This window comes from Pelophylax lessonae, assembly GCF_965119305.1.
Source record: "Pelophylax lessonae genome assembly, chromosome: 2".
NCBI classification, from domain to species: Eukaryota; Metazoa; Chordata; class Amphibia; order Anura; family Ranidae; genus Pelophylax; species Pelophylax lessonae.
Window position 1 is genome coordinate 270,172,909 of NC_138769.1, and position 14,805 is coordinate 270,187,713.

At 43.9% G+C, this 14,805-nt stretch overlaps 1 protein-coding gene across 2 annotated transcripts in view; it reads left to right on the forward strand.

The window, feature by feature from the left end:
- Positions 1-14,805, forward strand: part of REN (renin) — an 822,085-nt gene that overhangs the window by 290,962 nt on the left and 516,318 nt on the right. For both annotated transcript variants that reach the window (XM_082245108.1, XM_082245109.1), the window contains exon 3: positions 4,362-4,485. In XM_082245108.1, coding sequence (XP_082101234.1) covers positions 4,362-4,485 — 124 coding nt within the window. The remainder of the gene's footprint in view (positions 1-4,361; positions 4,486-14,805) is intronic.

The window sequence follows — 14,805 nt, forward strand, 5'->3', positions numbered from 1 at the left end:
TCTCCGTCCGACCAAATACATCTTGTAGAATAAGAACATTATTAGTGCCAAACTCGAAATGCCAGTAGGCCAAGAGAACGCTCACCGCATCCCTGGTATATATAGAGAAATTGAAAAGGAACAGGTGTGTCCAAGATCACGGACCCTAGATTAGCCCCATGGGACCCGTGTGTACATAGAGGATACACCCAAAATTGGGACTTTAAAGGTGAGGTTCACTATGGCAAGTATAGATAAACAATGAAAGGCAATAAGATAAAATACAATAATTTTATTGATACATAAATGACATGAAAATTCAATCAATAAAGATGCAAAGCATCAATACAATAATTCAAGATTGTGCAATAAAAACGGATATTAAGAACCATATCTTAGAGTAGCAAGGTCACACAGGTCCGACATGTTTCACCACCATTTTGTGGGCTTCCTCAGGGTAAATTTAGAGTGGTGACCTCCAAATAGGTTCTAGATATAAATAACATATAATGACTATCATACAAAACAATTTAATTTTTACATTTGTAGAAAGGTTAGACATAGATCAATCGTATAGAGATGTCAGACACGACACTCACCAATATGATCAAATCCGGGGCATAATTAAGAAATCACAAAACAATGGCATAATCTGCAAATCCATCTGGGGAGTATTCAGACTCCTGGACGAATCCAGCTGGGTATGTCCTCCCGATATGGCAGAAACTGGACCGGATAGTGCCAGGTAACGGAAGTTAACGGGGTCACCAATAGAAATATTTAAATCGCTGCCTCTTTAAAATCAAGAGAAAAGGAAATGGTTGGCACAAAACATATATCTAAGTGTGTGTGGTCTGAGGCGGCATGAATATCAGTCGCCATTTATCAGGCCAAAATTATTTGTCATAGTTTCCAGCCGGTAAAGTGGACATAGATTTGGACAGTGTTCAGTGAAGGAAAAAGAGTAAAGTGCTATACGAATTTAGTCCTGGCTGCTGCCCAGTGAATATAGATAAGGGGGGAAAGAAATAATAAATGTGTGTTCTTACCATGATCGCGTGTGAGTAGACACATTCATGCATCTGCCACAGTTCAAATTCACGAATGTAAAGAGTAAGGAGTAGGATTGAAAAGGAGCATCCAATACGATACTCATGAAATAATGGAGCAGTTACAAGAGCTGAAAAAATAATAAGTGTAAAGATCCACAAACCAACAAGGCAAGAAAGAATGGTGCCGGAGTTAGAAGTGGAGCCCAGAGAAAGTGAAGGTATAGCCGTCCATGATGTCCGCCAAATCGGCAACCTTATAGTAATAGTACTTACAAGATCATCCAAGCCGATATGATCACGGTCCAGCAGGTAACACCGCCGTGGTTGTGACCTGTTTAGACCGCGCCGTGCCTGGCAATAAATATCTGGTCCCAGCGGAAGTGATGCGGTCGTAACTAACCTCTTACAATCACTTCCGGTGCGGGCGCCATTTTGTGACTCTGTCCCGCGCAAACCGCCGAAGGAGGAGGCGGGGCGGTAGGGCAAGGTCACTATACATCCGCCGAACAAGAAGGCGGACTCGGGGAAAAAACATGGGAGGGGACTATATGAATGACATCATTCACTTACTGCACAATCTTGAATTATTGTATTGATGCTTTGCATCTTTATTGATTGAATTTTCATTTCATTTATGTATCAATAAAATTATTGTATTTTATCTTATTGCCTTTCATTGTTTATCTATACTTGCCATAGTGAACCTCACCTTTAAAGTCCCAATTTTGGGTTTATCCTATATGTACACACGGGTCCCATGGGGCTAATCTAGGGTCCGTGATATTGGACACACCTGTTCCTTTTCAATTTCTCTACATCTTGTAGAATGTCTAGATAATCCTGTGCAGTACAGTTCTTTTTGCTTAGCTTGAGATTACGTACGGCCTCTAGTGCAGGTCCCCTTAAACTTTCTGTGATTCTCTGTTTCTTGTGCTGTTCTGGTACCTCCCACTCTTCCAAAGCCTGAGTGGTGGTATCTAACCACTCTTCAAAACCATCTTCTGTTGAAGGCACAGGCTGTTTCCCAGAGAATGTCCTGAGCTTCCTATATCCAGTCCTCAGATAGTTTGGGGAGTCCTTACTACATTTTGCTGCGATTTCCCCGAGAACAGCACACAGTTCTGAGCTAAAGGTAGACAAAGATGGTGACTCTGGACTCCCTTCTTGGACACCTTTTTCTTTACTGGATCCCCCAGGAGTGGTGGATGAGAGACCTTCAGTAAGGACTTCTGGATGTATTAAGATAAGTTCTGTTTGGTCAGTAGTCTTTACACTGGTCCCCTTAAAGTAATCAGGGACCCCCTTCCTCCACTCACACAATGCATACGTGTGTGGAACGGTGGTGTCTGTCTTTATGTCAGTCACCCAGAATTTCCTGTCTGTGGAAAGTGCCCTTAAAACTGGGAGGGGTTTTTCCTCAGTCCAGACCTCTCCCTTGATTTCAACCACCAGACCATTTTCCACTACGACATTCTCTTCCCTGCACCACTTGGCTGCAGCGGTAGGATCCATTTCTGCGTTTAGGGGGATTCTGTGGCTGAGAGGGTTGTGTTGCAGGACTGTAGATATCCCGGACGAGCCCCCACGCATAGCACCACCCCCACAGGAGCTGCTGATTATGTTATTGGGTCTGCACCCTGCCTAACAACCCACAGAATTGTCTCAAACCCTCCCTAGGCACAACTGACCCAGAATAGGACTGGAACCCCAAATGACTACAAGAGAACACAACTTAAAATATTACACTTCAGCAAATAATAATAACTTGTTACCTTTCTCCAATTGCAGTCCTTCTGGATGACACAATCGGACAACACACAGGGTTGCATTAAATTAAGGCTTAATTTACTATGTAACAGAATGAACAAGTGGGATACAATGAAATATGGCTCCTTAAGAAGTTACTTGTAGAAAGATAAAAAAAAACCTACACTCATGTATAATAAATGCTAGACACAGTGCCAGACAGGTAGACCTATCTGAGTCCCACGTGCGGTTCCGCTGTTTCTTCTCTATATCTTCGCTAGCAAAATTGAAGCGCATGCGATTTGTAATCCATATTGAGGAGGAATAATCAATAGAGAGGATAGCAGCAAACAGTTAGTAAACACCGCGGGGTGTCTGTGCAGGCTTGGTGGTAAAACTTCTGTGAGAGATGTACTGGGCCACCCGTTATATAGCCTCCTACTACTCTAAGGCTAACCCTGACTAAAGTTACTGCTTTGATAGATAGAGTCAGTTTTTGGGCAGGTGCCCTCTCACCAACAGGATTTTCCCTCTGGAACTCTCCACTGCTGTCTTAGTCTCTGATCTCTGTCACCAGCCGCGCTAGGTGTTTGTGGTGGACGACTCCAGTCTCTGCAAGCATCGATAGGACCTCCAGAAGGGGCCTTCTGCTGAAGATGGAACGTTTCAACGTAGTCACTTCAGGCCCAGAAGCTTTGGCCTAACATACAGCATCAATCCACAGCGCTGGCTTCTTGCTTGGCTCAGAGTCCAGTCCAGAAGGGCTGAGCCTGGCTCCTCCCTTCCTTTAACAAGCTTCCCCCAGAAGGCTGTGCGGTGAAGCAGTGCATCCTGGTACTCCCAATGCATTATGGACGATCTAGTCTGCTAGACTTCCTGACAGGAAAATCACAACACATCACAGGAAATTCCAGAGCAGCTGTAATGTATCATTTTGGCCACTAGATGGAGCCGAGTTCCTCTCAAATGTCAAACAGTCATCTTTTATGATTATGGAGCACCGCTACATGTATATATATATATATATATATACACACACACACACGCATATACACCATAGTTTGTAGACACTATAGCTTTTGGCAGACCAATCAATTTTCGCTTATTGAATTTTTTTTTTTTTTTACCAAAAATATGTAGCAGAATACATATTGGCCTAAATTTGGAAAAAAAATGATACCAATTTCATTTGTGTACAGCATTGCATAACCATGCAATTGTCAGTTAAAGTAACACAGTGCAGTATAGCAAAAAATTACCTGGTCATGAAGGAGTTCAAACCTTCCAGAGGTCATGGTTGAGTAATGCTGGCTTTCATTCAACCCTGAAGACATCTGTTGGTGGAAAAGACCTACTGCAGCGGGATAGTTCTGCATGCATTAAAGGTGAATATTGAAGCAAAAGCTAACTTTTTAATGTGATCTTTTGAATAAATTGTATTGTTTTTAATTAATGAATTTATTTTATAACTTTACTTTAGGGTATGATTAAACTCTGATGTGGCAATTGTTTATGTAGAAACATTACAGTAAACAAATCAAGTTAGGAGTACAGCCAAATAATTTTTTTTTTTTTTTATTGCAGACTCAATACTTTGGGGAAATTAGTATCGGTACTCCTCCTCAGATATTTAAGGTTGTATTTGATACAGGATCTGCCAACCTGTGGGTACCATCTCATCATTGCTCTCCACTTTACAGTGCCTGTGGTAAGTCATTGTGTTTTAAATGCCTTAGATTAATATTATTGCTAATGGTTCATCCAGCCCCTCGCCCAGAAAGATTTTACTAAACTAAAGGAACATTTAAAATGTTTTATGAAGTATGCCTTGATTTCTCTTATTTTTAGATTTACAGAATTCTCTGTTGAGTTTTGAATCCTTTTTTATTGTAGCTCAACTTTTTGGTTTATTGTAGCACATTTTGGTTAGTGTAGCAAATGTACAGCCAGTCCAGATTAAAGCCACTGCAAAGGTGCATTATATAAGAGGGGCCTTGTAAAGTCTAGACAGACAAGCATCTATCTAGAAAAATAGGCGACAAGAGGCATATGAAGAAACTACAGGTTTACCCTTAAAATACGCAGGTAGTTCTTCACTGTGAGAGCAGTAAGGATGTGGAATTCTCTTCCACAAGCAGTGGTATCAGCAGGGAGCATCGATAGATTCAAAAAACTATTAGATGGGCACCTTAAAGACCACAACATAGAGGGGTATACAATGTACGGTTAACAGCAAACACACACACACACATCAGAGGTTGAACTGGATGGACTGATGTCTTTTTTCAACCTCACTAACTATGTAACTATGAGTTTACAGGCATATGCTCTTATAGACAAAAAACCCCACCAAACTCGCGATTTTGAGAGGAGCTTTCAAACAGAAAAGACATATAAGTGCCCAGAAATGCTCAAAAAAGCATGAAAGAGCAGGAAGAAGCATGAAAAAGCTCAATAAAGTTTGAATGCACACCAAAAATAGGAAGAATTAGCTGAGGGGAGGGTTTGTGAAAAAAAAAAAAACGCTTATACAAAAAAAAAAAAAAAAAAAGCTCAAAGAAGCTCACAGGAGCTCAAAAAAGCTCAAAGAAGCTCAATAAAGACATGCAAAAAAATAAAAAATACAAGCTTCTTCAAGCTGAAATAAAAGCTCAAATGCTTGTAAAAGCAGCTTTTTATTAAGCTGCAGTGTGCATGAGCCCTAAAATCAAAAGTGACTTTTCCTTAGACACTAATTATGTTCAAACCTGAAAATATGAGTGTTCAATATGGGGGAAAAAACTCTGGTGACCTCCTCCAAAAGAAATCATGTCATGCAAAGGCAGTGAGTAACAGTGGCTAGGGGAAGTTGGGACATTTCATTCCTGTACGATCGAAGTTTTCAATAAACAGTTTATTTATTGGTAGAATGAAGCTGTCATTTAACAATGGTACCCCTTCTTTTAGGACAGCTCTTAAGACCACTGAATAGACCATGAAATGAGGAGTAGTGTACAAGGAGATACAAGGAAAGATCACACAAAATCTTGTAAAGCGTGAAGCAGTATAGCGGGAGAAAGGGTATTGAGAAAGGTGTAGATGAATAATATCTTGATCTGATTATTGCATGAGTGATTTCTTAAAAACATGTGCATCCAAATATCCAAATGCAGGATCAGCACAAATGGTATATCATATATAATCAAATTCAATAAAACCTCAAAATCAGAGTTGAAAGACTCCAAATTAACATTAAGTAAAGATCTAAGCTCTAAACTCAATCACAAAATTCTCATATGAGCGTTAACATAAGGTGACCAGATTATTAAAATAAAATCTGGGGACTTATATTTTTTTTTAGTGGCAAATGCCACATGACTGCATAATACACAGAGCACTGGGCACAGGACTACATAATACACAGAGTGCTGGATACAGGACTGCATAATACACAGAGCGCTGGGCACAGGACTACATAATACACAGAGCGCTGGGTACAGGACCGCATAATACACATAGCGCTGGTCACAGGACTACATAATACACAGAGAGCTGGATACAGGACTACATGATACACAGAGTGCTGGCTACAGGACTGCATAATACACAGAGCGCTGGGTACAGGACTGCATAATACACAGAGCACTGGGCACAGGACTACATAATACACAGGAGGGTGTTAGGCATAGAGTACAGGGTTCAGAGGTTTGCTATGCACAAAGAACACTTCTGTCCCCACATCCATAGCTCACCTCAGCACCCTTCTCTCACAGATTATCTCTGCAGCCACCTCTTAGCCCTTCCCCCACAACAGCTAAACTCTTCATCCCTCCATGCATCAGCTCTGACCCCCGCTCCCCCACTGCCCTCACCTGTGTACAGACAGGCCCCCTCCCATCTAATCATCTCCCGTTCTCAGCCCTCCATTCAGTCAATTTTTGGCTCTGCCACTCCTCCACTGAACAGCAGCAGGAGCGGCAGTGAGCTCGTCCAGCAGGGGGCGTCTGCATCTGAGCCACCAGGCTGTTTTTCAGCCAGCATGGGATGCCCTGTCTACATTAATCCGGCCCTGAATCCTGGGACAAAACTGGGGAAAGACTAGGACCGGGGACAGTGTCCTCAATCCGGGGACTGTCCCCAGATCAGGGGCAGACTGGCAACTTTCGGCCCAGGGGGCAAGTATAAACCCACGGCCCACGGTCCAGTGACTCGGCCCCCCTCCCATTTTCCCTCACCCCCCCTCCCACTCTTCCAATCCTCCTCCTGACCCCTATTCCAAGCTGAAGCCCTGCTCCAGATACTCTCTACTTACTGGCTGAATCCGGGTTCCCAACCTGGCCAGCAGGGGGAGGTTGGGGGGAGCTGGGACAGCTCAGTTGGGGCTGGCCAGGGCAGAAGAGTCTCCAGTGGGGCATGAAACCAGCCTCTGCTCAGACACAGTCTACACCATACATGCTAGGGGGGAGGCCTGTGCTTTGTCCTTGTCTTCAACCCACCCTCAGTAGGTCAGCAACAGTGACTTTTTATTTCTCTTCCCCAGAAATCCTTAGGGCATGGCTGTGGCAGAAGTGGTGTAGCCTTTTTTATGGGGCACAAGTGCGGACAAGGGGGCAATTGCCCCCCTGCCTGCTGGCCCGGTCCTCCCCTGCCCCAGATACCAGGAACGTCTGGTCACCCTACGTTAACATTCATGTAACTTTAAAAGTTGTATTAAAATACAGCTTTTATCGAAAGAAAACTTTGTGGTTCTGCCATGAAGGCCTTTGTTAGTGCACTTCCTGTTATGGTGTGATAAATGTTTCTTTTTTTTTTCCATAATGATAAATGTTTCTTAACTGCATTCTTGTATTGTCACTGTATTGTAATATACACCACAATTGAGACTACAAGCTATTTTGCCAACAGACAGATGTAGCTATCTGACATCACTGTGTAGCATATGATTTCTGTTACATTTCTAAAGCTCATCTTCTGTACTATAAGTTATAATGTTATAACTTGTTTTTATAGATACTGTCTATATATACAGAATATATATATATATATATATTTCCATGTCAGCCTACCATGGGTCAGCCCCGCCCCCTCTGACCGCTCCAGGATACCCTTTTTTTAGCCTATAAATAGCGGCTGTCTGCTTGAGCCGGCGTTCTTTTTTTTTTTATATATTTTTTAAAACTTTTCTTCATTGCATGCTTGGGTTCAGCCTCTCCCGAGATAGAAGACCCCCTGTTTTGGCTGTAAATCTCCTTCTGTGGAGGGCTTCCCTATTGCAAGGGCATGTTGTAGCACAATAAACTACTGCCTGGCGCTTGCAAAATCTAAGGATATTTGACAAGTTAAAGTATTGTTTTATTTTGCCCAGCTATGCTTGCCTTATCTTCTGGATATCCTTTTCTCCCTCGCTGGCACCTGTAGTCCCTCATCAAGGCTGCCTCTCGTGTGTGCTGTGTCTCTCGGCTCCCAGCCGGGCTGGTGACGTGGCTGCTTCGGATTGGTCTGGGCGGAGCTATGCTTAGCAACCGCCAGGATTTCGTGGAGTGCGGGTATTTTAAAGTTCCCTCTGTCAGCGCTGCTCCTGTTTGAACCTTGTCCTCTCTCTGCCGGCGCTTGTGAGTGGGGGCTCCAGCCTGCCTCTACGCTGCTCTGCCCTGGTAAGTCTGCTGCAATGGCTGCCAGTTTGCTAGTTTGTTTCTATGTGGGTTTTGTGCCTTACTATTTTTTAAATGTAGTACTTCACTTCTTGGTTACAGGTTTCCTTTTTGCTCTACGCCTATCTTTAGCTGAAGACTCAAATGGTAAGGTGTCTGTTTTTTTTTTTTTTTTATATGTGCACCCTTCTCTCTATTTTTTAGGGAGAAGAGCCCAGTGTGGGATAAACATCCATAAAGTGGTTCAAAATCCGCTTCCCAGGCTTAGAAGGTCAAAAAAGGGGCCAGGCATGTCAGCTCTTAAAGCTTTGAGCTATGAGATAACCTTTCGTCACAGCAGCTTTCCAGGTCCCCTTCACCTTTGCCCCACTGTAGTCGCTCAGATACCAATCAGGAGAGGATACCCCACCGCAAGGCTTTCCAAGAAATGCAAATCTGGCCGCAAACATAGGAGAAGATCATCTATCTCTTCTAGAGCCTCCTCACCAGCTCAGGCCTTGCCGGGGAAATAAGTATGTGCCTCTTACTTAAAGGAGGCGGCTCAGGATAATGCTGTGGATGCGCGACAGGTGAAATCCTACATTAAAGCTGCAGTCAAGGTGGGGATCAGGAATATATCCAGAAGATCAGCTAGCCCCGCTCTGTCATCTGTATAGGAGGATTCGGATTGGGAGGCGGCAGTGTGTGGCAACTCAGATGAGGAGGTAAAATCTTACGCTTCAGATTCTGAGACGGAACCGGAATCTCATGCGTTTGAATTTTTGCTAGTTCCCTTCTTGGTACAAAGAGTCAAAAAAACTATGAAGTGGTGGAAGGAGGCCTCCCCTCCCAAGAAGCAGCGCAGGTATTACCCAGATTTGAAGAAATCGATTCCTTCCTTCCCTCTCATTTTTGAGATTCAAGAAATTGTGGAAGACGAATGGGCAAGGCCGGACAAGAAGCTGAATGTCCACAATAGGGTCTCGAAGTTATATTCCCTTCAACGCCAAGGAGCCAAGGACAGGGAATTATGGGACACAACACCTAGAGTGGATGCTTCATTGCAAAGGTTGGCTTATCATGTCACATTAGAAGATTCAGTCTCCCTTATGGATCCAATGGATCGCAGAGTTGACACAGATTTAAAAAGAATGTATGCCCTGGCAGGAGGGCCATGTAGGCTGGCTATAGTACTCATTTCTGTGGTGGCAGCCCTCAGAATTTGGGTGGCTAATTTAGAGGCCGAATTTTCAGAAGAGGTAGTCGGAGCTGGGAATTCTTCTCCTTTACAGTTTGTGAAAACAGCAGTGGGGTTTCTAGCTGAAGAGGCGGTGGATCAGGTCAGAATGACTGCAAAATGAAAGTGCGTCAGGGCCCATAGAGCTTTGTAGTTGAAGCATTGGTCAGTGGACAACACTTCCACTTTCGACAGTGGAAGGGAGTTGGCTCGTCCTTCCCAAAGGCTCCCACACTTAAACCCAACCAACCAGCAAAAGCTTCAGGCAAAACCTTCTGAAGGTTTCTAAACCCAGTTCCTTCAAGTAGGAGCAAGACTGGCACATTTTAAGGACGCCTGGGTGGACAAAGTTCGAGACGCCTGGATTCTAACCATCATTCGAAGCGGGTATCGTTTAGAATTTGGGAAAAGACCCCCTTCATCTGTTTTTGTGCTGACCAGAGTTCTGACCTCTCCTGTCAAGAGGCAATGTTTGCTAACATATGTAAAAGAATTGTTAGCGGCAAATGACGTTCTCCCGGTTCCAAGGCAAGAATGGGGGCAAGGAGTTTATTCCCCTTTATTTTTGGTGGCAAAGGCATTGGGAGGTTTTAGGCCAGTCTTAGATCTAAAATGTTTAAATTCCTTTATGAAGGTGCCCCCTTTTAAGATGGAGTCTTTGGAGACGATAATTTCCGTTGTGAGAGAAGGCTTCCATAGACTTGACAGATGCCTACTTGCACTTTCTTATAGATGCAGCCCACCATCACTTTCTCAGGTTCTCCATAGAGGGTTTTCATTTCCAGTTTCAGTGTCTTCCATTCGGCCTCTGCACTGCCCTCAGAACATTTTCAAAAGTATTGCTATCATCACGCTGTTGAGAATTGAAGGGGTACAGATTTTCGATGACTTACTACTGCTTGGATCCTCGAGGAGTCTCATTCTCGGTCACGTTCTTGCCACCTTTTAAGATGGAGTCTTTGGAGACGATAATTTCCGCTGTGAGAGAAGGCTTCCATCGACTTGACAGATGCCTACTTGCACGTTCCTATAGATGCGGCCCATCGCTTTCTCAGATTCTCCATAGAGGGTTTTCATTTCAAGTTTCAGTTTCTTCCATGCGGCCTCTGCACTGCTCTCAGAACATTTTCAAAAGTATTGCTATCATCACGCTGTTGAGAATTGAAGGGGTACAGATATTCGATGACTTACTACTGCTTGGATCCTCGAGGAGTCTCGTTCTCGGTCACGTTCTTGCCACCTTTTAAGATGGAGTCTTTGGAGACGATAATTTCCGTTATGAGAGAAGGCTTCAATCGACTTGACAGATGCCTACTTGCACATTCCTATAGATTCGGCCCACCATCGCTTTCTCAGGTTCTCCTTGGAGGGTTTTCATTTCAAGTTTCAGTGTCTTCCATTCGGCCTCTGCACTGCCCTCAGAACATTTTCAAAAGTATTGCTATCATCACACTGTTGAAAATAGAAGAGGTACATATATTTGATGACTTACTACTGCTTGGATCCTCGAGGAGTCTTGCTCTCGGTCACATAGCCGTGACCTTTGAAACACTCACTCGTTTTGGTTGGCTAATCAATTATCAGAAGAGTCAAATGTGCCCATTGCAAGTGTTGGAATATCTCGGAGTACAATTCAATACGATTCTAGGTCGAGTTTTTCTTCCTCGCTGAAAAGTTCTGGAAATCCAGAAACAAACAAAGGCAGTGATGTCCTGGTCTACCCTGACTTCGAGGGAGTGCATGCAGTTTCTCAGCTTTCTGTCCTCCATGATTCCAGTAGTCCCATGGGCCAGAAGGCAAAGAAGGAGGTTTCAGTACAATTTCCTTCACCAGTGGGAAACCCCAGTCTTTAATTCAGAAAATTTGTATTCCGACAATAGCTCGTTCCTTGGTCTGGTGGAGAGTCTCTTGCAATCTGTCGTGAGGAGTGTCGTTCTAGCTCCCAAACCTGGTGGTGGGGACGACGGATGCCGGTCTGATAGGTTGGGGGGCACACTGTTCGGGACAGCACATTCAGGGTCAATGGAAGACGCTGCCCTCAAGGAGTTCAAAATACTTGGAGCTAGAAGCCATTAGCATTCCAGCCTCTTTTGCAAGGACAAGCAGTCAAAGTACTTTTGGACAACAGGACCACAATGACTTACGTAACTCGGCAAGGGGGCACCCGGAGTCTGTCTCTTCTGCAGGGGGCCTGCCAAATATTCCTGTGGGTGGAAAAAAATCTCACCTCTCTCTCAGCGGCTTATCTACCGGGGTCCAAGAATGTTCTTACGAATTGTTTAAGCCAGAAGTTCATAGATCACAATGATTGAGGCCTCAATCCCAAATATTTGGTCAAAATTTTTAAGATTTGGGGAACACCGGAGGTAGGTCTGATGGCCTCGGAGAAGAATTTCCAGCCTCCTCGCTACTTCTCCTTGGCATCCGCAGGCTGCGGACCAGGATGCTCTGTCCAAGCAGTGGAGTTTCCCTCTAGCGTATGTGTTCCCTCCTTTCCCGGTAATTCTCAAAATCTTGTTGAAGATTTGTCGGGAGAAGGTGGAAGCGATTGTGATTCTGCCCTTCTGGCCCAGAAGGCCGTGGTTTCCGTTGTTATGGAGAATTAAGTTGTATCATCCAATTCCACTGCCTCCTGCTACAGGATGGGATATGTCACCCAAACCCCGAGAGACTGAAATTGATGACATGGAGATTGAAATTCGGAAGTCTTTGAGTTGCTTAGGTGTCTCAGAACGGGTAAAGGATACCCTGTTACAAGCTTGCAAGAAGATGACTAACAAAGCATATCACAGAATTTGGAAAGCTTTCCTGTACTTTTCCTCGGAGAGGGGTTGGGACTCCATGTCGCCTTCAGTTTCTGAAATATTTGACTTTCTCAAGCCTGGCCTGGGCAAGGGCCTGGCTTACAATTCTATAAAAGTCCAAATTTCTGCTCTTTCAGCTATGTCGAGCAGAAGATGGGCTTTGGAACCATTAGTGATACGCTTTTTGAAGGCGGCCATGAAAATCAGGCCTCCAGTGAAATCCTTCTTTCCCAAATGGGATTTGTCTCCTACCGCTTGTTCCTTATTTCACTTAACATTGTGGACCGTGTTTTTGACAGCCATTGCGTCGGCTAGGAGGGTGTCCGAGCTGTGCGCTTTTTCAGCCAAGGAACTGTATTGCTTGCTTCTTCAAGACAGAAATATACTCAGACCAGTCCAGAGTTTTCTTCCGAAAGTGGCAACTTTGTTTCACATAAACTGGAAATCAGTGCTGCTAGCTTTTCCACAAGATAGTCCACAAGTTGAGTGGAAAAATGGACTTAGTTCACCCTATAATGACCTACTTAGAACAGACTAGAGAGTTTTAAAAGCAAGATCAGCTTTTTATCCTCCCGAAGGGTCTGAAGAAAGGCATGGCAGTCCTGCCTAGAATAAAGTCTTTCTGGATTGTCAAGACTATACAAATTGCGTAAAAGTCATTGGGTTTTCCTCCTCCTTCGGAAGTCATAGCCCATTCCACTATGGCTGCATCCTGAGCGGCCTATGCTAAAGTCTCCCTGAAGTGGTGTGCAGAGCAGCTAGCTGGAGCATGCCTAACACATTTATTCAGCATTATCAGGTGAATGTATGTCTTCCACCCTTGGAGGCTTTTGGTTCTAAGGTTCTGTCTGCGTCTGTCGGCCATTAAAATGTTTTGTTTTGCAGCATTGAACTTTGAGCTGTGTGGTTTATTTTTTTGTTTGTTCCCTCCCTTCATAGTTTTGCATGGTTATGTCCCATGTGGCTGACATGGGGAGGTCCAAGAATAAAAAAAATTAATACTCCTACCTTACCATAATTTTCCTTTCCCGGATCCTCCCCATGTCAGCCGGGGATTCCCCCCCTGTTTTCCGTCGCGAGGAGGGGTATTTTGAATGCCGGCTCAAGCAGACAGCCACTATTTATGGGCTAAAAAAGGGGTGTCCTGGAGGGGTCAGAGGGGGTGGAGCTGACCCATGGTATTCTGACATGGGGAGGATCCAGGAAAGGAAAATTACGGTAAGTAAAGCGTAACAATTTTCCTTAAAAAAAAAATAAAAAAAAATATATATATATATATATACACACAGTGGGGGAAATTATTTTTGATCGCCTGCAGACTTTGTAAGTTTGCCAATTTACAAACAAATGAGGGGGTCTATAATTTTTATCATAGGTGTCTTTTAAATGATAGAGACAGAATATCAACCAAAAATCCAGAAAAAAACACATAACAAATGCTAAAAATTAGGTTGCAGTTCAGTGAGTAAAACAAGTATTTGATCCCCAAGCAAAACATGACTTAGTACTTGGTGGAGAAACCCTTGTTTGCAAGCACAGAGGTAAGATGTTTCTTGTAGTTGGATATCAGGTTTGCACACAACTCAGGAGGGATTTTGGTCCACTCTTCTTTGCAGATCTTCTCTAAATCCTTAAGGTTTCTTGGCTGTCTCTTGGCCACTCAAAGTTTCATCTCCCTCCATAAATGTTTTATAGGACTAAGGTCTGGAGACTGACTAGATCACTCCATAGGTTTAATGTTTTCTTCTTAAAGCCACTCCTTTGTTGCCTTGTTTTGTGTCATTGTCATGCTGGAAAACACATCTTCAGTGTTCTGGCTGAGGGAACAAGGTTCTCATCCAAAATTATTCAATACATGGCCCCGTCCATTGGCCCCTCAATGCCGCAAAGTCGTCCTCTACCTTTAGCAGAGAAACAGCCCTAAAGCATCATGTTTCCACCTCTGTGCTTAACTGTCGGGATGGTGTTCTTAGGGTCATAGTCAGCATTTTTCTTCATCCAAACACGGCGAGTCAAGTTAATACCAATGAGCTCAAATTTGGTCTCATCTGACCCTAAGCACTTTCTCCTAATCCTTCTCTGAATCATTTAGATGTTCATTGGCATAACTGTACATATTTCTTATTGAGAGGGGGACTCACTGTGTTTGGAGGAAGAAAAATGCTGATGGAGGAGCGTGGCTTGACTGGGGAGAGATATGGCCTCTTGAGCAGAGAGCTCCGACACCATGAGGAATAAAATGAGTCCTTCCAGGAGCCCTACACCCGCCTTGACTATGGGAAAGCTCGGGTGCAGTGCATCTGCCTCTAGGACATCGAAGGCATTGAGCACCCAATCGAGTCGCAACCTCCCGGAGCTCTTCAGATTCAGGTGCTGGG